Consider the following 27,060-nt stretch of genomic DNA (forward strand, 5'->3'; position numbering starts at 1 on the left):
CCCGGCAAAAGGTCTAGAACAGGAGTGGGAAACCTCAAGCCCCGGGGCCAAATGTGACCCTCCAGCCATCTTTCACTAGGGACTCTGTCCAGACCACAGGCCATTCCCCACCACACATTCTCATCTCAGGCCAGACACCTCACTGCCTTCACACCCTTTCTTGAGTGCTTTTGCCTGGTAGGAATCTGCTCTTGAATTCTGATAACGCCTCTTGCTTGCTTGCTTGGATGGGGGACAGAGAGGCATAATAGTGTTTGACAGGCAGAGCCACCTCCTGGCTGGTTTTAAGTAATATGGCAGGGAAGGGACTCAGGTTAAGGGCATCCTGAAGTTGGTCGAGCACAACCCCTTTTTCCTTCATGCACCAGCTTCTACTGGAGAGGGTGTATGTGCCTGGAATCTAGCCTACTGTACAATGGGCATCTGTTGCTGTGCCCATTTTTACCTTTGACCTTGACCTTGGTATGTGGCTCCCCAAAGAGAATGCGGCCATTGGACGGAAAGAAATGTTCCCAGCCCCAGTCTAGAAAGACAATATTAGAACAGACACGGCTATATAACATAAACAGGCCTGAGATGGCATCCGATATATTTCTGCTTGAATTTGCTTTTGTGCCTCTGTGTTGTGTTGTGTTGTGTTGTGGGGGAGGGGTGAAATGCCATGATAAATTGCCAATTAAAAAGGAAAAGAAAGGAAAGGAATTGGATTTCCCAAAAGAGAAACAGCAGCTAGTTTCACCATTAACATTTTCAATGTGGGTGTTTTTTTACACTGGTCTTGGTTTCATATGAAGTTTAATTACTCCGCCTGTATAAAAGCAATTACCGGGTGTTTGGCAAAGAGTCCCTTTAAAATTAAACAACCCAGTCTTGGAATGAAGCATATTTTAATTACTTAATGAAAAGCAATCAAACTCGGGACAGGGACACGTATAAATGTGTCATAAATAAGTTAATACTGTTATTCCATAAATGAATGAATTAATATTTAATTGGCAGAAATTATGTTTTGGTTGCGTTGCTGAATGAACACAGAAGCTTTGTTCCTCCGAGATTGCTGTGTGTTACTTTGCATCTCCTGGCTGCCATTTAGAGTCCCAAACAGAGTATTTCTGTGCACCTCAAAGGCTCAAAGCAGAGGAAGGGGGGATAAGAGGCAGAAAGTGGCCCCAAGTTTGAGAACAAGAAAATGTAGGAACTTAAAATATACAACAGGTTTATAATAACCTGTAAACAACGAGAGTGGGACCATACTCACACCACATATTTAAAGCACCATGTAGCCACTTTAAAAAGCCATGACTTCCCCCCAAGCAATTTTGAGAGCTGTAGTTTGTTCAGGGTACTGGGAATGGCTGAGAAACCACATATCCCCCCCCCCCCAACAAGCTATAATTCTCATATTTATTTTTTAATATTAAATTTGTATGCTGACCTTCATCTGAAGACCACAGAGTGTTTCATAACATAAAATTTCAAAATGAGAACACAAAATACATAATAATAAAAACAAACTAATAGCTCCCATCCCATAAACACATTACGTCAGGCTTGATCCAGGTGACTGAGCTGGGATAAAAGGGTCCAGGTGGCCCCAAAGGTACCCTGGACCTAAGTTGTTCAGGGATTTGTGGATTAATACAAGGGCTTTGAACAGGCATCCCCAAACTTGGCCCTCCAGATGTTTTGGGACTACAGCTCCCAACATCCCTAGCTAAACAGGACTAGTGGTCAGGGATGATGGGAACTGTAGTCCCAAAACATCTGGAGGGCCGAGTTTGGGGATGCCTGGCTTTGAAGATGGGCTTGGTGGTAGATGGGCAGTCAGTGCAGATGCCTTAACACAGGGGTCAGCAAACTTTTTCAGCAGGGGGCCGGTCCACTGTGCCTCAGACCTTGTGGAAGGCTGGACTATATATTTTTTGCCCCACAAATAACCCAGAGATGCATTTTTAATAACAGGACACATTCTACTCATGTAAAAACATGCTGATTCCTGTACCGTCCACCGGCTGGATTTAGAAGGTAATTGGGCTGGATCCGGCCCCCGGGCCTTAGTTCATCTACCCATCCTTTAACATGTTATTGGCCAGGTGCCGCCCCACCCCCCAACAATCTGGCCACTGCATTTTGCACCAGCTGGAGCATCCCAACCAGGCCCGAGGGCAGCCCCGAACAGAGCACATTGTAGTGATCCAGCCTCGAGGTTTATTCAAGACAGTATGTATAGGATTTGCAGTCTCAGTTACATGGGGAATCATTTAGCTAAAGAAAATGGGTTGAGCTATTTTTGTGCACGAGAACAGGATACTGGAGTTCTATTAATAACTTCAGATTGCAAAAAGAGCCCCAAACAAAACTGAGCATAAATTTCTCAGCTCGTTATCACTACTTTATGCATCAATACACATGTCATTTCTATCCCTGCTATTTACTAACCTGAATAGCGGATTCTGAAGCCCTTTCTGCTATAGGAGTGGTCAGAGGACCAGTGGAGATAGACTCTGTTGCCAGAACTGGTTACCGTTAGGGGAGCAGAGTAATTCCCACTTAGGGACAGCAATAATGGACTGTGGCCTGAAGGACCTTGAAGAAAGATCAGACAAACAAAACATAATAATATATAATAAGCCCTTCCGCATCAAGCCATGGGTGCATATAGTTTAGCTGCATTTTGTTTCAACCTTGGTCAGTCAGTGCCTCTTGAAGCTCAGAAACTGTACCTAATGAAACAGCTGTCTCCTCTTGTTTGTCTCTAGGACTTGGTATTCAGGAGTAGGAAGCCTCCAAAAGTGGGTGCTTCACTTAGCTACCATAGCTAATGCTGATTGATAGACCCATCTTCCTCCATGAATTAGTTTAATTTCTCATTCTAATAGCAAACTCATATGGTGAGGGCCAACTAATTTGAAGCCCAAACATGGCCATTGAAAGCAAGGGGGAGGTATCAGCATGCTTGAGGGGATCCTCAAGTTTTGCAGAACTACAAACGTTCTTTAGGGAACCTAAAAATTGCTGGTAATTTAGATGCAGAGTGGATTAAGCCCAGCAAATTGGTGAGGAAAAAGGACTGGAATGTGACAGAATTGGAGATTATTATTATTAATTATTATTATTATTTAAACAGCACACTTTCACAGATGTGTTTATGTTGTGCATAGCATAAAGTACAGTTGGCTCATAGGCACAGGAAAACATTATATACCTTACGCCTGGGGAATGTCACAAAGAGAGGGGAAATGTGACCAAGAGCACAATAGACTGAATGTTTCAGGAGGGCTCTCCAATGGGGATAAGGCTGCTTTATGTGCTAACAACTTTGAGTACTTGCAAATAAGAAGGCTGTATTGCAAAATGATCTCACTGAGCTAGAAGAATAAAGAGGAGAAAAAACGGAGACATGGCAGATGCTTCCTGAAAAGTCCCAGACCAGGACTAACTAAAGCTTGACCAATATATATATATATACAAAAAGGCTGTCTCAATAGAGAATTACTAAGCTGATAGCAAACATTGGCACTGAGATTTAACAGTACGGAATTAGTCTTAATCAAATGAGGTAATCATAGATGCTCATAAGAAAGGAAGGAAAATTGGTTTGTGAATCTTGCTGAGGCCTGTTAGATCTTTGCTTATGTGTAGCATTTGCTTAGACATGACTAAGACAATGGTTTTTGGTGAAGATCTTGGGTATTTTAGATGGCAGTCTGATTACCTCCCCCAGAACACTGTGATTGGAGTCCCTTGGGAAAATCATTCACTGAGATTAGACCTATATGTCAAAATGAAAGACACACAGGGCCAGCCTGCCCATGAGGCAAGGTGAGGCAGTGGCCTCAGCATAGCAGGCTCTGGGCAGCTGAGAGAGGGCAGATCCAGCCTTTGAGAATGCCACTTTCCATCTCCTGCGCTTGTCGGCCGCCGCCTCCTCTTCTGCTGTGCACCTGCATGCCATGGGTGGGTTGCATGTACACGCATGCGGAGGCCGCGGTGTCAGCATGCATGTGAGCAGCAGGTGAATGCATGCAGCATTTTCTGTTTTGCATCTTGCAGCAAAACATCCTGGGTGGCCCTTCACTCACAAACTCTCTGCTCCCTCCCCACGCAATTATTTCCTTAGTCAGCTTGGTTTTGCTTTAAAATAAAAATGCAGCAGTCACTTTAAAAATGTAGCTTTTTTTGGTGGGGGGAGGGCGCCCAAGCCCACAGAGCAGCATGGGACTTTAGGGAGTCCCTGATCCAACTTGAAATGCCTTCTTAACAGTGCAATCCAACTCAGGAATGTGAATGACTTACCCAAAGCACCCCTGCTTGCATTGTAAATCAGAAAGTACACAGAGGCAAATACACACGCCTCTGCCAGCTATTCTCTCAACACAATTCTTAGATTTTATAAGGCTGTATACCTTCTACTTCGTAAGTTATTTTTCTTTCAATGACCTGAACAGCTCAAAATTTCCCAATCATCCTGGTGACTCACCATCAAAGATGCCAAACTCATCATACTGCTTCTCACTCAAGAAGTACTCGACAGTGAAGGTGATGTTGTATTCTGGCTCCACCTTGACCACCCAAGAGCAAGTCTGAAAGTGAGGGTAGCTGCCTGTGAAGGTCGGACTCAGGATCACCCCCATGGAGTCTGTGCGGACCTCATTCATTGGACAATGAACTGATTGGTGCAAAAGAAAGCAAATGCAGAATGTGGCTTTATGCCAGTGCTACAGAGAAACAGCAGCAGGACAGTAAATATACCTTCAAGGGTCTTATATGGACATAGGAAGTCAAATCCCTGGTCCACCTAGACTGGAACAAGGGAATTCTGTATGCAAAGCAAGTTGTGAAAACAATAAAATATTTGTGTGGGGGATTGCTCATGAAAATTCATCAGCACTTTAGTGTGGATTTCTCCTTTTGTATGTAATTTTGCCTAATATACATTTTGCAATGCAATTTCCCCAAGTACTTTTTTATTTAGTTTTCACAAATGTATAAAAAGTACATATTCAATCTTATGCACACTTTATCCAACTATATACAGCTTTGTACACATTACTATGCTAAATAACTGCACTGTAAAATTCAGAGAAATTCACATTTTAAAGGACAACTGTATTTTGGTTTGCACGTTGCTTCGGAAAATGCTAATCAGTTAGGTTCATCCCTAGTGCAATCTGAATCAAATGTCTCTCCCATCACTACTTCATGGGCCCTTCCTACTTTGGAAGGATCATGTATAAAATTATACCAAATTTCTTTTTATTCCTAATTTCCACAAGAGAATATCAGTCTGCAAGTTTTAGGAACACTGCAATTAAGGTATCATCAATCTCTTCTGTCGAGCTTCTGTATAACTGCTGTATCTTTTGATATTTTTATGTGTTTAATATAGCTGTTGTTTGTTTTGCCTTTAGTACACTTAGAAAAGATTTTAAAACTAACAAAAAAATCCACTGAACCCCATGTGCTGCCCGGTAGTTCCTGTCTCCCCCAGGGCCCTTCCAAGAGCCACAGTAACCTCTAAAAGACTTACCTTCACAAGTTGGGGGAGGCCCTTCAAACTGGAGGTGAGTACCAAGCCTGCAAGTCAGGATCTCATTTCCAACCAAGGTGAAGCCAGGAAGACACCGATACCTAATGATATCACCTGGGGAAGGAGACATGGGAGTTCAAAATGCATTTCAACAGCAGAAGGGGCAAATCCCCCAATGAAGAAAATCAGATTGTGGTCAAACTAGAAAGAATGACTTACTGAAGGACAAATCTGTAAATTCTGGTTTCACTTAGTTTTTACAGTGTTAAGTTCAGTTCTCTACATTTCCACAACAGTCCTCATGAAAATTCACCAGCATTTTAGTGCAAAGTTCTCCACATACTGGCATGCATTTTTGCCTAATATAGAGATTTTTGCAAGCAAAAAAGTCCTCCTGCATTATTGCTTCCTCACCTTTTTTAATGCAAGAAATCCTTGCCCCACAGTTGTGCCCTTAGAGAGTACTGCCACAAAAGGTAGCAACGTAACATTTATTGAGCTACTTTGCAATGGCTTCCCCAGCTGTCTGTGGCAACCAAACATCCACTAGCCGAGCCTCATTGCTCTCTGTGTCTTCGTCTGGTGAGGTTTTCCCCTCACCTCCCTTCAACCCCAGCCCCATTTATCTTCCAAATCCTGCCACTGCTGCAACGATAGAGATCCATCCCCCAAGCCTGGTTCTAAATCAACAGCTGAATGAGGTGGGTGAGTCCTGGCCTGCTAGAATGGTCCAAACATGTAAATCACTTTTACCTTGCATGCAAAACACTATTATGGAGTCGCCTAACAACTCTCAGCACAACCTGACATGCTGCCAACTTGGTTTGCAGGACCAAGGACAGCAACTAGGCAACTCAACTTGAGTTAATTAATGACAAATGCCACATTCACCCCGTACATTTAAAATACTCATATATCACGTTAACAGCCATGTCTTCCCCCAAAGTATCTTGGGAATTGTATTCTGTTAAGGAAAATACAGAAAACACCACAGAGCAAGTGCCAGAGATGCAAGTCATGCAGTCAATACCTATGTTGTAATCTTCATTCTCTGTGATGATCTCAGCATTGGGGACCATGGTTGGAGGTTGGCATCTTGAAAGCTGATAGGCTGAGAAGAGAGGGGAATGAACAGGATATGTCACAATTCCAGATTGCTAGCTATATGGATTTGCATGTGCCTTTTGTGTTTAAATGCAAGGAAACCAGAAACCATAGGTCTGAAGATCTATCACCATCCAACCTACCTGAGACAGATCCTACCCATCCCCACCTCCAAATGCAACCTGCTTCATCTTTTTGTTGTTGTTGCTGCTGTGCAAGGACAAAACATTTTTTTTTAAAGTAGGTTTGTTGCACTATAGAAACCAGTCATGCCAGGCATGTGAAACCTGTGCCCCTCAGAAGTTTGGTGCATTATAATTCCCATCATCCCTGACAACTGGGCAAGCTGATAAAGTTTAGCAAAGGGTGGGCTTTTGTATGCTCTGGCCGCAGATACTTTTCAATGAGGAATGCAGCTTATCAGTGCTTAAATAAATATGTAAACGACACTGTGCCCGACAAATGTTGCATGCAATGGTTTAAAAAGACATATATATCATAGCAGATGTCAGCATGTCAGTGAGCTGTACAGACCGTAATAGTGAATCGCAAAGACTCCTCCGTTGGCCACGTCACTGTAGAATTTTAGGAGGACCTGGTTGGAAGAGCTTTGGGTGGCTTTCTTAGCAGAGTTTCCTGTAAAAACACCCAGTTGTGGGGCTGTCTGCTGAGGACCATCCCTAAAGAGAAAGAAGAAAGATGAATGGAAAAAACAAGTGCACGGCAACTGCATGGGTCAAAGTGAGAATGTTGTGCATCAGAGGCTGGCTCCCTGTGCCTCCCACCCAAAAGCTCCAGATGCCTTATTTATTGCAGCTTTGAATGACTGTCAGCAGGATTAGGGCCTTCTAAGAGGATGTGGGAACTGAAACTGTGCCGGGTCACAATAATGCAGGCTTCCTGCCCTTTTCCTCCTTCCATACCTCTAGAGCAGATTTGGAGAGGGCATGGAGTTTGTGTAGGGTGTGGGTTTCCACTGCACAAGCAGAAGTCCTTGTGTTGATGAAACACATCAACCATGGTTTTGACTCTTCCACACTCATGTGGCCTCTACTCAAGTTGAACTACCATTGTTGGGCTTTCTCAGTCTGCATGTCCTTCTTACCAGACGGTGATGAAGTCATTATATGGCTCTGTTTGCAGCAAGGTGAAGTTGAGGTAGATGCCATATCCAGCCGACACAGTAAGAAGCCACGTGCAGTCCTGGGAACTGGGATACTGATTGGGAAATCCTGGAGAGTAGATAGTGCCATTGTGTGCAGTGATGTTTCCTCCACAAGGAACTGCATGTTGATTGACAGGAAAGAGAAAAAGAAGTCTAGTAAATTCCTGCATCGCAGCAGGTTGGACGAGACAACCGCCAGGGGCCCTTCCAACTCTACAATTCTATAGATAAATAACCTTCCAAATCAGGAGTGGCCTGATTTTGGTACGGCATGACCTACCTTTTCTCTCCATGAACTTTCAACTCATTAGTCAGGATCACGTCTAATAAGAATGGTCATATTCAAAAACTTTGCCTCTGTGGCTGACTTACTGAAGCAAAGTGATCAAAAGAGCAACTAGGAAGGGATTGTATAATGGGATATATTAGACCTTGAGAGAAACCACAGTAAAAAGGGGGATGCAAGATAGATTCCATTTCAGTGCTGTCACTATTATTATTGGGCTTCACTGTATCTGTCTTCTAATGAATAAGAAGGGAGAACATTAAACCTTGTTAAAGGGATGTCCCAGAATGTCCCTATATTTAGGGATAGTTCACCATCCCAGGTACGACACTCCAACTTTACAGGGGAGGTATGGTCATCCCAGTGGCTGAGGGGAACAAAGTCCCTGTGCAGTTCCTTGAAGTTTCTTAATCAAAAGATTGTCTGAAGGATGTGTTGCTCATAAAACCAAAAAGTTAGCAGCATTTTGGAATCATGGCAGCCACCCACGCTGGGTGGTTGAGAAGCATGTGCTGACAAAATCCATGGGGTGTGACTGCTGGAAAGCCATCTCTCAGCAAGTGGAGCAGCAAGGAGTTAGTCATTAAACTTACTCCAGCACAGCAAGATGGATGTCAAAGGCACAAAGCAAGAAGGTGATCAAAGCCCCGTTCCTTCCACCTTATTTATACTGCTGCTTGGCTCCTAGTTCTGCTCAGACTTTGATGGCTGATTGAATGTGAAAAGGCAAAAGCTCACTTAGAACAATAAAACTCCACTCTAATCATCCTAATGGAGGTGGGGGTGTCCAAAAGGAGAAGAAGGGAGAGAGATCAGGAAGGAAAGGCTGCCTTCATAGGGGAGAGGGGAAGGGTTCAGCAGTCGTATCTCGGGGAAAAATATAATGGCTTATTTCAGATGTAATGTGAAACAAGGTCAGCTCAAGGCATTTTGCTGCCCAAGGGCCAGATCAAGATGGTGCCCACTCCATGTTATGTAGAGAAGCCAATTGGGATTGCAGATGAATATTGCTTCTACATTGGTGACTGGAAAGCCAATTTCTACTACACCTGAAAGAAGTAGGTTAGTTTAGGGGATCAAGGGAACACAAAATTCCCCCCCAATACTTTACCAACCACTGCCCCCCTCCCAGCACCTGCCACCTGACTCTGCCTAATGGTAGGGCCAAACTTGATGCTAAACCATAGCTTAGTGTTACGTGCATGAGCAGAAGCAAGCCTTACGCTTGTGTTTTCTCTGTTCCTCTCACCTCCACAGTGTGGCCACAAGAAGAAGATTGGAAGGATCCACTTCCTGTTTTAAGATAACCAGCATTTTTGGTTTTGTTCAAATGGGGTAAAACTCTGGTTAGTTGAAACTCTGGTTTGTAACAGGAGATGGGATCATAAACCATGGCTTGACCTAGCTTGTTTCTACAAACCAGAGTTTAAACCAACCAGTTTTCCCACACTTTGAACATCAGAAGTCTCATAGTCAGGACGGCTATATTTTGTGTCCTGCTTCTGGGCTTCCCATAGGCATCTAGTTAGCCAGTGTGAGGATTGGACGTTGGGCTAGATGGTCATCTAGCCTGATTCTAGTTAGCCAGTGTGAGGAATGGATGTTGGGCTAGATGGTCCTCTAGCCTAATCCAGCAGGGCTCTACTTGTAGTCAAATACTGAGATAAAACGTTGCTGGCGAAGGGGGGAGAGACATATCTTTCTTCCTTTGTGCCCACTCAAGGAATTTCCTTTTTTAAAAAATTGGTTTTTATAAACAAGAATAATGTTATACAAATAAGCATACCAAGTTTTCTCATGTCATATGTATATCACAAAAATAGCATAAGAAATGTGGAAAAATACCTACAACATATGTTTCAATATTAGTGGTCAATGTATGGGTTCTTGGTTTATGAATTGGTTTAAACAATTAGGAAGAAGAAGAAGAAGAAGAAGAAGAAGAAGAAGAAGAAGAAGAAGAAGAAGAAGAAGAAGAAGAAAAGGGGGGAAAGAGGGGGACGGGAGTGGTGGGTGTGATGGTGTGGTTATGCTTCTATTATTCTACTTAGTGTTTTCCTTTTTGGGAAGTGACTCAATAAAGCCATACCTTCACACCTGGGCAATGGGTGGTCCCAGTTTCTATTGGTTCCATGTTGACAGGTCAATACTGGGTGGCCAATGAGCTGATAGCCGGGGAGACACTCAAAGGAGATGGACTGGCCCACACTGTAACCGGCTCCCCTCACAATGCCATTGGCAAAGGGCTCGGGGTCAGGACATTCCTGTAGCTCATAAGCTGGAAATCAAATGAGACAAGAGGTGACATATTTTAAGTTAAGCATTTATTAGCATGGCTTCATAAGAGGCATCCCGGACACAAGCAACTCTGGGGGGACACACAGTCTATTTTTCAGGGTCTCTGGTGTCCAGGATGCTGAAGGACCACCTTCCCCTTACAATGGCTCTGTAGTTCACTTAAGATCACTAGAAGAAACCTTGCTAATAATGCAGTGAACTAATAATGCAGAGTGTGTCAGAAGACAGTAAGTCATCCATGGTAGCACGTACCCTCTGAATGCCCTCCTCACCCCCCTGTCCCATCCCACCCCTGGCACTCCCCTGGAATGCCCTTTATTGGAGACTTGCCTCAACTGAGCTGGGATGGAGGACTTACACCAGCATATCTCTGGTGAGCTTGGATGGGGGACATCAGTTGACATAGCCCTGGTTGAATAGCTGGTTCAGTGGAAGATCCACTTATTACAAACTCCACTCATCCTGGAAGATCATAGGTTTGGACTGCAACCTAAGTCCCTTTTCAAGACCCACCTTTTCTCGTTGGTTTAGATCCCCTGGTCTCACTCCCAATCAAATCTGTGCTTTAGGACATATAACTGCATAGGCTCACATATATAGGCCCCCTTATTATCTTTTCCCCTTCCTCTCTACCCCCCTGTTTTCTCTCCCAGTGTCAAAAATTTAGTTTGCAATCTTTTGGGGTGTGCGTGGGTGCTTACGTTTGGGGTAGTGCCTCTTTAGAAAGGAGCAACAATAATTCTAAAAACTTGTAGACAGACACCAAAGCTTTCTGTGCTTCTAATTAGAACCAGAATAAGAGCGGCAGGAAAAAGCCTGGACAAAAGACCACTGGGACAGAGTATTCCTCTGATGCAACAATTATGAGGTCTCCAAGCATCTAAGAAATTCAGGTCAGGTTGAAACCCTAGGCAGAGTGCAGAAGCCCTCCAGGAAAACACATTGTGAATTAACTTGTCTGTGTTGGCAGGGTGAACAGGCCCTGGCTATTAGGATTAAGCCAGGCTACTATGTAACCCTTTTATAGTTGCTTGGATTAAAGCCTCGAGATATGACTTCAAAATTAGAGAAGTGGCTCTCGCATTCTGAGCACTCTTTCCACGAGCCTCAAGGGCAATCTGGCTGCATCATCCACAGCTTCATTGGCTCCCTCCTCCTTACCTTGGTATTCTACCTTAAAGCCAGGCTTGTTCTGTGAGTGGTCGCTGTGGAAATACATGGTGGTTTCATGGGATGTGGAAAGGAGGGAGCCTGGGAGGTCACTCCCGCTAAACCGGCTGATGATGTTGCTGGTGTCATACGGCCCATTACGGATTTCAACAAAGTCATGGTTAGGCTCGGTGGAAAAGTTCAAAAATTGGAGGTGGGCACCTGTATGACAAGGGGAAAGAGGGAGAAAGGAGGTATATTCCAGGGTCCCAGCCAGAAAGTGGACTGTGGCTCAACTAGGAGCGCAGGACACTCTCATGTTCACATGTGCCCAACTTTAAGATCATTTCCACATTAATTTGCAATGGTTATTTTTAAAATATGCATAAAAATTCACATTTAAATGCTTATTTTCAAATGCCCCTCAATACACATTTTAATGTATTTCATTTTTTTTGAAATGAGGACTGTGTCATGACATTCAGAAAAGTAACAAAAATTCAACAGATAGCTATGTCCAGATCTGCATGTTAGTATGGGAAGTGCAGCTCACTTCAGAAAGATTTGCAAAGATCAAATTCCTCAACTATCCCTGGGCTCGACAAAACTGTATAGAATTTGGCTGTAATCCCCGAAACATACCCAGCTCCTCATTTCCAGACCCTTGATCATATTGGTTGCCCTCCTCTGCACACATTGTCAATATCCTTTCTTAAATTGTGGTGCCCAGAACTGGACACAGTAGTCCAGGTGTGGTCTGACCAAGGCAAAATGGAGTGGTACTATTACTTCCCTTGAACCAGACACTATACTTCTGTTGATGCAGCCTAGAATAGCATTAGCTTTTTTTGCTGCTGCATCACACTGTTGACTCATGCTAAGCTTGTGATCTACCAAGACCCCTAGATTCTTTTCACACGTACTAGTAGCAAGCCAGGTGCCCCTCATCTTATATTTGTGCAGCTGCTTCCTCCTTCCTAACTGTAAAACCTTACATTTGTCCCTATTAAAATTCATTTTGTTAGCTTGTGCCCAGTTCTCCAATCTGTTAAAGTCATTTTGAATCCTGATTCTGTGTTCTGCAGCATAAGCTACCCCTCCCAGATTGGTGTCATCTGCAAATGTGATGAGTGTAATGGAAGCACAGTTAAAAATATAGGCACATATATTTGGCACAAGTCCAAAAGGTTTATGGTTAAAAGGGTGAAAGGGGAAGCACTGCCAGAGAACATAATCATCCTGGATCCTGGGAACCAGATGTTTCTGGAGAGGATGCCTCTCTGATGATTGCTCTCCCTCAAGTCTGGGCAGTTTGTCATTGAGGGAAGCCACTAGACCAGTGTTGGCCAAACTTGGCCCTTCAGCTGTTTTTGGACCACAAATGCCATCATCCCTAGCTAACAGAACCAGTGGTCAGGGCTGATGGGAATTGTAGTCCCAAAACAGCTGGAGGGCCAAGTTTGGCCAACACTGCACTAGACACTTACTTTGAACTTCCATATTCTTTTCCTGCTTCCTATCTGTTGCACCCTCTGAATATGGATTATTGGAGCTTCCTCACCATTTGGGGTTGGGTCCAGGGATGCGCAACCCCCTTTGGTGCTCATATTGTAGATAGCTAATTATAAGAAACTTTTGCATCCAACTAAAAATGTTCTTATTTTTATCACAATTTGTCACCTACCCACTCCTATTACACATGCATGCCTCTTTACCCTGGCCTTTTGACAGCTGAGATATATGCTTTGGACACTACCTTTATTCTCTTCCTTTTAATTATAGTTTTGGTGTTGTATTAACTATTGGTTTTATTTAATTTTAAGTTGTACCATGGTTTCCTCGCAACCTGCCCTGGGACCTTACGGTAAATGACAGGCACAAAATCCAAAGAATAAAATAAATAAGTAAACAGACACATAAAAAAATACAACATTCATTTAAAAATGGTTAAGTTTGGCCAAATTTGGCTAACTGATCATGAGTTTTTTGTTTTGTTCCTAAAAAGTTGATTTATATGGGACAAAGGCATGCCCTGCCCTTAGAGTGGATTTGATTTTCTCTAACTTCAGAGATCACAACATGTAAATTATAGCATGTAACAGCCACTACATTTTTAAAAGAAACCCTCAATGAAGGGAGGACAGTTTCTAAGAATGAGGTGTGTGTGTGGGGGGTGAAAGCAGCCTTCATCAACCTGGTTTCCCCTGATGTTTTAGACTACAGAGCCTATCAGCAAGCACAGTGCTGGCTGAGGCTGATGGGAGTGGTAGTCCAAAACATCTGGGGGGAACCAGTCTGGCGAAGGTTGGGTTTAAGCCATCAAGTTCTACATAATGCAGAAGAAAGAAGGTAGAGGAGTCCTGAGGTGATATAATGGACTGCACCATTTCAAACTATAGGTGGAGAATTCCATTTCTGGATGCTTCCCTGCATAAGAAATTTAATAGATTCAGATAGGGCAGACTGGGTTAGAATGGTTAGAATGATTTCTCCATATCATTATGATTTCCTTCTATTATTTAATTTATTCATTTTTTAAATTGCACAGCGGTTGCTTGCACAGGGTTTTTATATAAAAGGATAAGCATTTAAAAATGGCACCCCCAACTTGCTGTCTTAAGTGGTACAACCCATTCTACAACTTCAGACTATGGCTTATCTCCACTTACTTTCTTCTGCATTTTCCAGGCATGGCCTGTGTTTGAAAGCTCCATGTCTGAGCACCCCCCCCCTTTTCTTTGCTCCAGAGCTTTCCCCATTAAAACCCATAGACATTTGCTCTGATTAAGTGCTAAAGAGCAGATTTTCATAGGGAAAGTTCTGGGGCAACATCCCCCCCCCCAAAAAAAACCCTTAGTCATGGCGCTTTTAAGCAGGGACCTGTGCCTGGAAAGGGTGGTGGAAAAGGTCAGCTTGGATAAGCCCTGTGTAGACAAGCCCTAAACTTGTTAAACCTGAGGTCAGCCTAACAACAGTAAGTGCAAATAGGTTTATTCATTAGGCTTTTGATGAGATGCGAACAGCACAGGGCACTCTCTTACCAAACCCCACCGGAAGGGATATCCTCCATGTACAGTCGCTGTTGCTAGGATAGTTTCCTGGGAAGCCGGGACTCAGAATTACACCTTCCATCTCTTCCATGGTCCCACCACACTGAGCTGTTAGATAAGCAAGAAGAAGGTGGCCAGGAACAAATATCTGCATTTTGGAAAGCTGTTTATCTGTTTGCAAAACCCTTGGACACATCTTAAGACATTGTAACATAATTTTGCATGATGGTTCCTGAGATCAAGGAGCAGGTTTTCATATATTTTTGGGTACAACTGGATGCCATTTGGAATCAAGATGGCAGACTGAACCTTTTAAAACAGTGCTGATTTTAACCACCAATTCCAAAACTACACTATTTCGTTTCTTGGAATCCCCAGCAACACCAGGCTGAAGGCTGCCACTTAAAAATAAACCTATTACAATATTGTTTGTCCTTTATCCTGAGGACACAGGCAAAGGGATCACTGCTCAGCAGTGGAACACGTGCTTTGTGTGTAGAATGTCTCAGGATCAATCCCCAACATCTCCATTTCAAATTATTTTCTTCTTCACCTTACTTCAGACTACTGTAAAAACCAGCCCTCTGAGAGAATATATGGCATAAAGCCCCTACCCTCCCAATTTCACTACTGATTTTTGGGAGGTGGGTAATTTCGGGAGATTTAGCTCCACCACCATAACCCTTCTCACCTGAACCGCAGAGTCCAGTTTTCATTTCCCAAACCTAAATTCAGGGCTCTCTCTGTTCCTAATTCCTCTATATTCATTCACCTATGAAAGTCTCCGCAAATCCTCTTGGGTCCCCCCCCCCTTGCACAGTCTAAAATAGAACATGGAGGCCTGTGCTTTTAATCTATGCTGACACTGACAACACAGATTTCCCTCCATTTAATGGCTCATTATATGTATTTTTTTTCTGCTGACTTTGCTAGTCTCTAACTCCCCACCCTCTTGATGTCTACTTAAATGGAACTCCTCCTCAATTATTAAAAAAGGATAACATCTGGATTAAAGAAGAAGAAGAAGAAACAGCCAGTCGAGCTTGTAGGGACTCACGAACATTTCACCAAAGCTTGATCGCTTCTGCCTTTCTAAGTGTGGCATAAAAAATATTTGAAAAATCTCCAATCTAGTTTCTCTGCTATGAAATGGTGTGCGCCTTTGTGTGTGTAGCTGTCAAAGGCAATTTCTCATTCGGGATCTGCAGCTAACAGATTGAGATTCAAATGCATATTTATGCACCAAATTAAGCATCCTGATTTTCAAAAGGAGCAATGAAAGACAAACTCTCGTGGGAAAATGGGCTTCTGATTTCAGCTGTTATAAAGCCGAATTGCCTAACTCAATTACATTGCAGACCAATATTCTAGTTTGCAATATTGGTTTGCAGACCATCGGACCTTCTTACATTGTGGTTTTGCAAATGGGAACCTACTTATCAGGCTTTTGGGTTAAAACTCTGATCCTTCTGCAGCCCAGTGCAGCTGTGCTGAAAGGGAAGGTTGAATGGGGAAAAGAGCTTATAACCCTTTATTCTCCCCAGTGGTCCTGAGAAAACCATTCCTCCGAAGCTGCTATTTACATTAGGAGGAAATTCTGCATTCAGCCTGAGAAGTGCTGTGGAAAAGGCTTTGCAAGTTTCTGCCAGCTGATTGGTGGTACCTGAAAACGATATTTCAGCTCAGACCTGTGATATATGATGACAGCCATAGAGCAGTGTGTGTGGCTTGGCTAAAACAGGGAGGCCTGGTGAGCCTAATTGGACCAAAGGGCCAGAGGTCCCCCAACACTATAACAGAATCAACAAACAGAACAGCTTATCAGTTCAGGTTCACCCAAGGGATCCCTTAAGCAGCCAGGACATCACCAAGTTCCCTTTAAATGAAATGAAAACAAATAGTAAATAGTGAGGAGGCTACAAGGGTGTCCCTCCAGGATGTCACGGTCTTAAAATAAATTTCATGGTGGACTTTTCCTACCGATGCAAAGTGGAGGAGGGTAGTTCCAGCGCCGGACAGTCCCTGGCATGCAGGAAATGTGAGAATGTCCCTGAATCAAGGAAGGAAAGCAGACTATGAGATGGTGGGATAGAGGAAGAACTGAAAAAAAGTCCTAATGAGAAGTGAGAGTACCAAAGCAAGTTTATATTTTGCACCACCAAAACAAAAAAGATATATACACAGACTTGAATCCTAAATTAAGTTAATTTACATGGTTTGTTTTTTTAAAAAAATCACATATTTATAAATTGTACAAAACCACATTAAAGACCAAAACAATATATACACAAAAATACTTTGGACAGCTAAAAGGGTGGTTAAATAATCTAGATCGATTTCTTTCTCAAAAATAAAATTTAGTTGTCAGATTAATCTGCAATTTCCTAATCTGTGTCATATAATCTATCGCATTAGAACATAAGAAGAGCCTGCTGGCTCATCTAGTCCAGCATCCCATTCTCACAACATCTAGCCAGATGCCTGCGGGAAGCCCTCAAACAGGAACCGAGTGCAAACAGGACCTGAGCATGTTGCCTCTGTTAGTGGAGGTGGAACATAACCATTGTGGTTAGTAGCCATTGATAACCTTGCCATTCATGAATTGGTCTAATCATCTTTTAAAGCCATCTAGGTTGGTGGCCGTCACTGCTACCTGTAGGCATTAATTCCACAGTTTAACTATGCACTGAATGAAGAAGTCAGTTCTCAGGTATGGAAGCTGATCTGAGGAACAAGTTACATATGTTTACTAGAAGATCAGCAATTTCACATTTGAGTTGTTTGAGAACTCTCAAGTGGATGCCATCCAGACCCAGCAATTTGTCAGTTTTTTGTTTTGTCTATTAGGCCTAGAACTTCATCAGCCTTCCTTAACCCCCCCAAATCCTTCTTAAAGTATTGTGTTACTTAACCCCATCTATTCATTAACTCACTATATATTTCACTGTCTTTAAGGAACACTGCTAATTTCATTATAATTCATTATATTCGTCTGTTCCCAGATTTGCCCAACTATTTGCTCAACTACATCAAACCATTGGTTTATGGGTACTTTCCCATGATCTGGCATATAAAACTCTGCCCATAGTTATAGTATATAATATTTGAGTGAAATATATTGTCTTAATCTCAAGAGGTACATCACAGCATCTAATGGAACATTAGATTGGAATATTTATTTAATCAAGCTGATTACTGCAGCCCAGGACACTCATGCATTATAACATTCAAACCAAAGCTGAGGTCACTTCATATAAGAATTTGCAATGCTCAAATGCCTTAACCATCCTGTTTTCCCCTGAATCCGTCACATCACAGATCCCTGTGTATCTCTTTCAGTCAGCTCTGTCAACTCACACATGGGCAGCTCACATATCCACAGTTTTCACTGCAAAGTGAAACACTTCACAGACTCAATAAGACTCAGTACCTGGAGTGCATAGCCTGGCTCACACTGAAAGGAGACAACATCATTCACCAAGTATCGCTCCCCGATCTTCAGACCACTGCTGGGGACAGTGGGTTCTGGGCAGCTGGAGAGGCCTACAGCTGCAAGAAAGCAAGAAGAGGTGAATGGGGGTAGCTGGTGTGTGTGTGTGTGTGTGTGTGTGTGTGTGTGCGCAAGAATTCTGCCAGAAGTGTACAAATCAGGATGTAGATTGGGGCTGGGAGGAGAACCTCTGGCCTTATCAGTCCCAGCATGAGTCTCAATTTGGCCCATGAGGCCATTACCCCCAAACCACACCAACCTGACAACAGAAACCTAGCTGCCACTGAAGAAGCTGTGCTTTGCTTCATGCATTGGTCTGAGAAGTGCACATTTGATAGGTCTGCATTAAATGCACAAATTTCTCCTCCATCCCTATTGGCACACAGTTGATTAATCAGCTAAGTCTAGAGTGGTGCTGCTCCTAAGAACTGGCAGCTGGATCAGGCCAGTGGCCCATCTAGTCCAACATCCTGTTCTCACAGCAGCCAACCAGATGCCTATGGGAATGTTTCAAGCAGGACCCTGCAGCAGCTATTACATTTTACAAACTAGACATTCTAACTGCATTGATGTGATAGTGTTGTGTCCAGTTTGGCCCTAAAAAGAACTCCCCCACCAGGTTTAAGTGAAGTGAGCCTCCAATTCTAAAGCACCACCAGATGTACTAAGCCTGTACACATTCCGTATGGAACTGTGTGTATCATGTCTGCTGTTGATCCCTGTTTGGTGAATGAAAAGTAACAGAACACTGCTCTCGTTTCTGAAAGTGACCTCTCCCTTGGGACTCCCTCCAGCGGTTGGCACTGGCACTTTACTTTTCAGCCACTATGACGGGCGCAGCAGGCGCAGTCCAGCTGCTCTGCTGTTCTCAGCCAGACGTTTGGCTGTGAAGGTAGCAGCTGAGTTGCAGGACTTAACGCCTTTGTGATCAATGGTGCATCAGCCAGGGAACTGGCAAGAGCTTTAAAGCCTTATAGAGTTGAACTGTCTGCACCAGGTGATTTGTGCACCACTTGTTAGCTGCATTGTGTTGCTGGTTTGTGTTACATTTTTGGAATCTTGAAATTTTCCTGTCAACCACTTTGAAATCCATCTTCTTGCTTCTTCTTTTGGATCAAGGGCGGTTTATGCATGCATTAAAACACATAAAGAAGCATGTGCATAAAACACATTCCCTGCCATCTCCAGCTAACAAGCCACATCTCTCATTCCTGCCTGGAGCACCTAAGAAATAAACCATTGCAGGAATCAAAGAAGAATGCCCCCAATTTTAATTCAGAAATATTAGAACTTGGAATATCATCATTTTGGGGAAGGCTGCTAGCATTTTCACCATGCTCTTCATCTTGGATACTGGCCTACCTTTCCATTTTATTTATGAAGGCTACTTTATTTCCCTTTTTTTAAAAAAATATGTTCATTTTGGTAGCACATTATCGAAGGCTCAGTGGTTGAAATCGACTACTCTTATGCAATGGCCATTCTAGTTTCTACCCAGTGATCTTCTCTGGTTTCTGAGCATTCCCTAGTCACCACCTGCATATCCCCCAGCCCCTTTCTTCAGTCATGAGATCTGGAAGCTTGGCTTTATTTTAACTTTTATACACTGAAGTTTCAAATTATATTAAATTCCACATCATATACCCTTTCTCAATCTTGTATTTGCATGATCACTGTGACAAAGTGTGCACAACCCTGAAAGTAATTGCTCTCGCAGCAGAAGCTACAACCTGGACATCTTGGAACAGCATCATCAAGAAGAATTCTTACTTTTGTACTCAAGGTGAAATCCTGCAGCAGAGACACTGATGTCGGAGTAGAAATGCAAATAGAGTTGGTTGGAGGTGCTGTTCAGCAGTGCAGGGACTGTGGTTCCTAGGGGAGAAACACATGCACACAAGAGGCAGAGACGTTACCAGGGTGTTTCAGAAATGTTGGAGAGGATCTGGACCATTTCCAGAGCCACTCACCATATCTGGGGAGGTGTCCTCCCTCCACCCCTTCCAGCCACCCCTAAACCCTGGAAAGTAAGACTAGAAGAGGGGATTTGGTGGTGGTGATGGGGTCCCATCTAGCACAGGAGGCAGGCAGGTCTTTTGTGCATTAGGAAGAGACAAATCTGTCATTTCTGGTTTCTCTCAGTTTCTCATTATTTCCAATCTTAGCTTCAGTTTGCCATAATTCTGCACCAATTTGCAATTCTCTTTTTATGGTCCTCAGACCAGTAGCACTTTAGTGCACATTCTCTTAATAGACTTGCAATTTTGCCCTATACAGTTTTGCAAGCAACTTCTCCGAATATAAGGCATTTTGTATTTTGTTTTCACTAATATATGCATTTCTAGCCACACTTTCCATATACACTTTCCATACACACACACACCTTTTTGTACATTTTGTTTGGTTGGTTGGTTGGAGAACTGCACTGCAAAATTCAGAGAAGTGCAAATTTTGATGGCTAGCTACATTACAGTTTGTGTTTTGTTTCCGGAAGTGCAAATTAGGTAGGCTCACCTTAAAAAGTGAACTGAACCAAATTACTCCAACATCCCTAATGTGCACACACAATTATAAAGGTGTGAGCATCCTGAAGGTTAGCGCTTCAACAGCTCATTACTGAGCCAGTAAAACAATCATTTCACACTACCAGCAGATGTCCCCATAATAGATCTATATTAAAAGGATGAAGAATGAATTAGACTTAGGGGGCTGCTCTGCACACCTCCTTCTATCCCATTGGTCTTGAAGAACTGCAAGGCAAAGCCTGACTCTTATCTGAGAACACATCAGAGATTGCATCTGTGTGTCTGAGAAGGCAGCCTTTAACTTTGGCAGCATGGTTCATTTTTGATCAAGCTCCACAGAGGCCAGCAGAGGGATACTCAGAAATGTAGTTTTCAAAGCGCAGAGACACATTTCTCATCACAGAAAGCATTATCCGGTTGGACTAACAGATATAGAAAAGGATTTGGAGATGAGAAGTTACGGGGGGGGGGGGAGTCACAGAGGACCCCTCATGGCACTGTTCTCCCCTCTTTGCTAGCTGAATAACAGCTTGGGGTCCTGAAATGAAAGGAATAAGGCAGCTCTGGAGGGGAATGGATGCAACTCTGTGGAAAAATGGCTCAGAAAGCTTTAGCAAGAGACTCCAACTGTGGTTTAGGAATGCAAACGGATTCACTCTCAGCTTTGCTTCTTTGATGCACTTTCCTGTTTTGAAAAAATCCACTGCCCACTTAGTTTCTTACTCCACATAAGCACCATTCATGCATTACTGACATATAGGACCCTATATCCTATATATATAAGCCCTATATCCCTATATCCAACATCACATCTGCTTCCTCCAAGAACCATGTACTGCACATGGATGCCTGCAAAACAACTTCAAGGCACAAACTCTTCATCATGTGCAATTGCCCCACACAACTGAGAGACCCAGCTGTACAGGTGTCCTGATCATGTGGCGCCTTTATGTGCAAACAAGAGTTCACACAACCGGTACAAACAACACACCATTGTTGAAGGTGGCAGATGTGACGTTGGAAGTAGGGCAAAAAGTGTGACCCTGCTCTCAAGTGAGCACGACACTGTCCTTTACCCAAGTAACATCATCCACAGAAGTCAGGTATGGAACAAGATGGGGAAGAGGTCCAAATATTAGCACAACTGACCCCTTCAAAATAAGTGGTATTAAATTTGGAAATGTTGGCACTGCTCCAAGCCTAAACCAGACCACAGGATGCCAGCTAGTTTGTGTTGGCAAGAGTAATGACAAAAAGGCTTCCCTTCTCAAGCAGCCATAAAGTCGGGCTGGAATTCAGTATTTGGAGTGAAATGTAGTATTTCCAAGTTTGTGCTTGCTTCTAACATGCAAAGCATGGGAGGGAGAAATTTGTTTGTGTATGTGGCAGTGGGGAGGCTGTGCATGGGGGTAAGTGTGTTCAATCTGTTCTCTGCCTTGTCTGTGCAAGTGCTGCCTTGTACTTTTGTCATTAATTAATAGATTATTATATTTGTTCATCCTTTTTTAACATAAATTGTCTCAATGGAACCAAAGGGTTCAATAAATAGTGATAACAAGAAACATTCAAGAACAGCAGTAAAATTAGACCTAAACTGCACACACACACACACACACACACACACACACACATATATATATATATACACACAAACATACATAGGAAAGGAACGCATCCTAGCCACACCCCACTTAAAAGCATGAACACAAAAAGGGTTTACAGATGTAACTAGTTGCCCTCCCAATGAAGGACCAGTGGCCTGGGTGCCATAAAAAAAGAGTGATGTTTACAAAAAGCATGCTTCCCTATGTACAGAATTCCACAAGCAGGGAGCCACCAAAGAAAAGGCTTTTCTGTGCTTGACCACGGTAGCAAGTCTCAAAGCCCAGCTGGAGGAGAAGTTGCAATGGAGGGAAAGTGGAATCTTTCTGTCCTCTGTCTGTCTTGGGCGTTCTTTCATGACTTTGGAGGTGGCAAGCCTGGAAGACTGAGCCCAGTGAATAGTCAACACTGGAGGCTGCAAAGGCAGACTTCCTCAACCTGATGCCCTCTAGATGTTCTGGACTGCAGTCAAGCTGGCTGGGGCTGCTGGGAGTTGTAGTCCAAAACATCTGGAAGGCACCAGGTTAGTGAAGGCTTCTGTGGCCCATTCTGTGTCCGCTTCAGAACTCACCTGAGAAGCTGCCCAGCATGGTGGCTGTGTTATCCCCACCGTCAAAGACTTCTAGGGAATCCCAGTTCTGTTCTGTCACAAAACTGATCACTTGAATCTGGGAAGAGGGAGGGAGAAAAGAAAAGAACTGAAAAATTATGATATGGATTGCCTTTTAATTAGTAAACCAAATTTAATTTTGTAACAAGAATCAAAACATTTGAGGTAGCCATTGGCATACTTTTCTGCCTACAGAGAATCCTTTCCATGTTGAACTATCTGTCAGGATCCTGATGGGCACTTTGAAGTGCATTGAAAAGCATTGCCATCGAGCATAGCCTTGACTAGCAAGTGTACATTCTAGGGCACAGACTTGATTAGCATGTGGTCAATTGGGCTCCCCTGTTGCCACACCAAAGCTGACAGCATGCTCTTAAGCAGGCCCCTGCAGTTGCCAGTGGTGTTTTTTCCCAGGGAAGCTCGCCTGCCTGGGATGTTCTGTTTGAGGAAACCCTGTTAAATGCCCCAAATACCTCAGGGTTCCCTGAAACACTTGCATGCTTCCTGTATGTATCTGGCTGGCTACTGCAAGAACAGGATACTAGACATGCTCCCCTAGGAGCCTCAAGTAGCACAAGTCCAGGTTAATTTTCACCACTTGATTCTGATGATAGTATACACCAGCCTCAACTTGGTCTCTCTCAGCCTTTCCTGGACATTCTCTAGGAAGTGCTTGATCCATGCTACAACTGTGCAAAGTTCCTCCTCTTCTGCCAAATACCACGGAGGGAAAAGGATTGTGTCACAAGAGTGATAATAAACAATTATCTCTGACATTCTAGTTTGCTTATCCTGAATAACAACTTTGCAGGGACTTTAAAGCAAAAGCAAAAACATGAAAACCTTTAGAAACTGAAATGCTAATGACCTCCACCGAGTCTTTACCAATTGCTCCAGCCAAATCAGCATCTGCATAATTATCCCCCTAATAATAATTTCATGCATTACAGAAACAAGACTGGGGGGTTTCCCTCTCACCATCCCATCTGACCCCCAAAGCTCCCCTCCCCACACTGGAAGGGCACGAACATTGTAAGCTTCTAATTTGACGCTCGTGTGCAGGATTTCACGAAGGATCAGCCTGTATTTTCTGCCAGGGATCTAAATTAATTCACCCAGGAAGAGCTGCCTTTGGGATGAATAATTCATACCAGAAGTGCTAGTGAGCAGGATGATTACATAAAATCCTCACTGGCCTGACACTGCCTCTGTTGTGCTATCAAGAACGCTTTCATCTCCAATGCCTCCTCTTGTTTTGTCACCACTTAACCTATACCTGCGGTACAAAACAGGGGTTAACAGCTGTCTTAAGGGATGGGCACCGATGGAGCTGGGCCTCGTCCTAGACACTGTCTGCATGTTCTGCGAGTCTCCAAACCAGCACCCATTCAAAGCACAGAACAGCCCTCTGCATTTGATGGCACTGGAAGTCTGCCAGCCCTAAAGCAGAACATTTTACTGGTATAAGGGATTGGTTGGTGGCCCTCACTGCCTCCCATGGGAATGAATTCCATAGTTTAACCATGTGCTGTGCCAAGAAGGGCTTTCTTTTGAATCTTTCAACATTTGGTTTCTTTGATAGTCCATGGGTTCTAGTGTTATGAGAGGGGAAGAGACTTTTCTCTACCTACTTTCCCCATGCCATGCATAACTTTATAAACTCCTGTCATGTCGCCTCTTACCTGCCTATTCTCTGGGCGAGTGAAACTCAAAACGTTTTGGGTCTCAGTTGCTCTCAACCTGACAAGGCTCATGAAGTTGAGCTGGATTCTAGCTTCTGCAGACTATCTCTCCCCCCCCCCCCCCGTCTGATATCTCTATAGGCTCAGCTGCCATAAACAACTTGTAAGCTCACAAGCTATCAAGTCAGTTGTTTCAAAAGGAACCAATCCTTTCCCTTTCAGCTTTCAAACTTCTGTACTTCTTCCTATCTAGGGCACCCCCCAAATATGCAGAAGCAACAGCTGCATTCTGGGGTGGCCCCATTTAGCTTCCAAAGCGATTTGACTTTGCTATAAGAGGGTTTGATGATTGTGGAGGCTTTCGTACTTTCTACCTCTGAGGAGCACTTCAGCTAGGCAGCTGAAGGAGCCCTGCACAGAAGAAATGGATAGTTGAGCATATTCAAGAGTCCACACTCAGGTCACACAGAAGACTGGCTGGCCAGGACTTCTGGGCCTCACCACTGCACTCTGTGAACTGTTTCCAAGAACACATTCAACATTCCCCTTTGGTTGCACATGGCAGAGGAGGATCAGCAGCAGTGATCAAGCTGTCTTTTAGGAGAGCGTATCTGTCATGACTGATCTGCTCATTTAGGGACCCTTAATAAGCTTCTGAAAAACACTAGGTAGCTTTCTCCAGGAGAAAACCTGAAAATCGCTGCAGTGGTATTGCAGGAAGTGGGAAGAGAGTTCTATTGTATGAATAAAGTCATGTTTTGCTTAAATGTTTCACTTTTCCCCAGGTCTGGATTAACCATTAAGCGAAATAAGCATGTGCTTAGGGCATCAAGGGAAGGGGGCCACCACAGAAATTTTCCATTGCCAGATTTTTAACATTAATCATCATAAATCACTCAGCTGAATGTTCCTTTTCTCAGTTGAAAATCCCAACAGAACTACTATGCAACAAGGCAGGTCGGGTGCCTTATCTCTACTAAGTATAGAAGCAGACATGTTACATAAGATTAGGTTTGAGGATCTGATCAAATACTTTGCAATTAGAAAAGGTAGGAGAAAAAAATTCAAATATAAATAAAGTGGACGTATACAAAAAATAGACATTCCCTTCCATCTTACTATAGGTTTTGTTTCATTTTCAAAAATAAAAGTTTATTTTACCATTTTTTATTGTTTTTTTTTTAAAAAAATAGAATTTGAATTATGGGGGCACCACAATCTTCTAAATTTTTAGGGCCTCTAAAGCTCTTAATCCAGCCCTGCTTTTTTTTTTTTTTGCATATATTCCAAAAATCCATTAGCAGCTTCGCAGAGGATAATCTCAAAATTCTCCACTGCGTTTCAAACAAAAGGCACAAAGAAAAAGAAGTGCTTCATTAGTGAATATTGCTCTCTCTTCTCCTCATTTTCTTTCCCTCCCTGCTTAAATTAATGAATGAATTATCACCTTTTGAAATTGCAAGTGCCAAATGCTTTGCAACTCCACCTCAACTGTTCCAACAGTTTTGCTCTGCTAAAGTGAGTATCCCCACCACCTCTCTCTTTCCCCTTTGCAATGCCTGTGGGAAATACTGATAACAATGCAAACAAGTCACAAGATATCCAGGGCAAAATTAAACATAGCGGGAGGGGAAACAAACCCAGAACAAAACCAATCTGTTAATTAGCTGTAGCACCCACAGAAAGACATGCCAGTTGCTAGTTTGGAAGTTGTAAATAGGTTCACTTGCTGGCACTAATTGTTCCTCTGCCTCCCTTTCCCTGCCTACCAAAGCAGAGCAGTTGCTATAAATAAAGTAGTAGTAGTAATAATAATAATAATAATAATAATAATAATACATTTTTATTATTAAGAATATTGCAAACAAGTATAGCCGGCATCATAATACACTGGATCTAGGTTAAACTAGTTGCATCTAGGTCCCACTGAAATAAATGTGAAAAGTTACGTAGCTTGGATCCATCCTGTGCAGTTCTATGGATCTAGACACATCAGAAAAGCGTTTCAGAAAAATGCGTTGTAAACCTCAAAGGGGGAAATCAAGTTGATGAAAGACAGAACTCCACAGTGCCATCTGGTGTGACATTGTAACTAATGTAGCTGAGTCCCAAGGCTCATAGTGGAAGCAGGCAGTGCCCAACCATTATCCAATCAAAGTCGGACTCAAAGCAGAAAGCAGATAAGAACAGGGCCTTAGATAGCTTTGATCAGACCGATTCATTGTTCTGCTAAGCCAGGAGTGAGGAACCTTTTTGGCTCCACAAGTCAGATATCAAGATCAGCCTCATGCGCCAAATTTGACAGCTGGCAAAATGGACTTCTGTGTTGGCCAGGCCTAGCATAAAAACACTGGCCTTCTGATTTTTCCTTCCCAAGATAAGAACATAGGAAGAGCCTGCTGGATGAGGCCAATGACCCATCTAGTTCAGCATCTGTTCTCACAGTGTCCAACCACATACCTGTGGGAAACCGGCAAGCAGGACCTGAGCATGAGATCACTTTCTTCTCCTGTGGCTTCCAGCAAAGAGGTATTCACAAACATTGCTGTCTCTGACTGTGGGGCAGAGC

At 43.2% G+C, this 27,060-nt stretch overlaps 1 protein-coding gene across 9 annotated transcripts in view; it reads right to left on the reverse strand.

Moving 5' to 3' along the window:
* Nucleotides 1-27,060, reverse strand: part of CSMD2 (CUB and Sushi multiple domains 2) — a 489,690-nt gene that overhangs the window by 55,204 nt on the left and 407,426 nt on the right. For all 9 annotated transcript variants that reach the window (XM_081921160.1, XM_081921159.1, XM_081921158.1 and 6 more), the window contains 13 exons: nucleotides 22,771-22,867; nucleotides 19,843-19,947; nucleotides 18,013-18,131; nucleotides 16,563-16,632; nucleotides 14,574-14,690; nucleotides 11,545-11,754; nucleotides 10,175-10,363; nucleotides 7,740-7,917; nucleotides 7,169-7,314; nucleotides 6,561-6,641; nucleotides 5,531-5,644; nucleotides 4,481-4,669; nucleotides 2,440-2,586 (listed from right to left, as the gene is read on the reverse strand). In XM_081921160.1, the coding sequence (XP_081777286.1) occupies nucleotides 2,440-2,586; nucleotides 4,481-4,669; nucleotides 5,531-5,644; nucleotides 6,561-6,641; nucleotides 7,169-7,314; nucleotides 7,740-7,917; nucleotides 10,175-10,363; nucleotides 11,545-11,754; nucleotides 14,574-14,690; nucleotides 16,563-16,632; nucleotides 18,013-18,131; nucleotides 19,843-19,947; nucleotides 22,771-22,867 (1,762 nt within the window). The remainder of the gene's footprint in view (nucleotides 1-2,439; nucleotides 2,587-4,480; nucleotides 4,670-5,530; nucleotides 5,645-6,560; nucleotides 6,642-7,168; nucleotides 7,315-7,739; nucleotides 7,918-10,174; nucleotides 10,364-11,544; nucleotides 11,755-14,573; nucleotides 14,691-16,562; nucleotides 16,633-18,012; nucleotides 18,132-19,842; nucleotides 19,948-22,770; nucleotides 22,868-27,060) is intronic.

This window comes from Podarcis melisellensis (genome assembly GCF_964234715.1).
Source record: "Podarcis melisellensis genome assembly, chromosome: 8".
NCBI lineage: Eukaryota > Metazoa > Chordata > Lepidosauria > Squamata > Lacertidae > Podarcis > Podarcis melisellensis.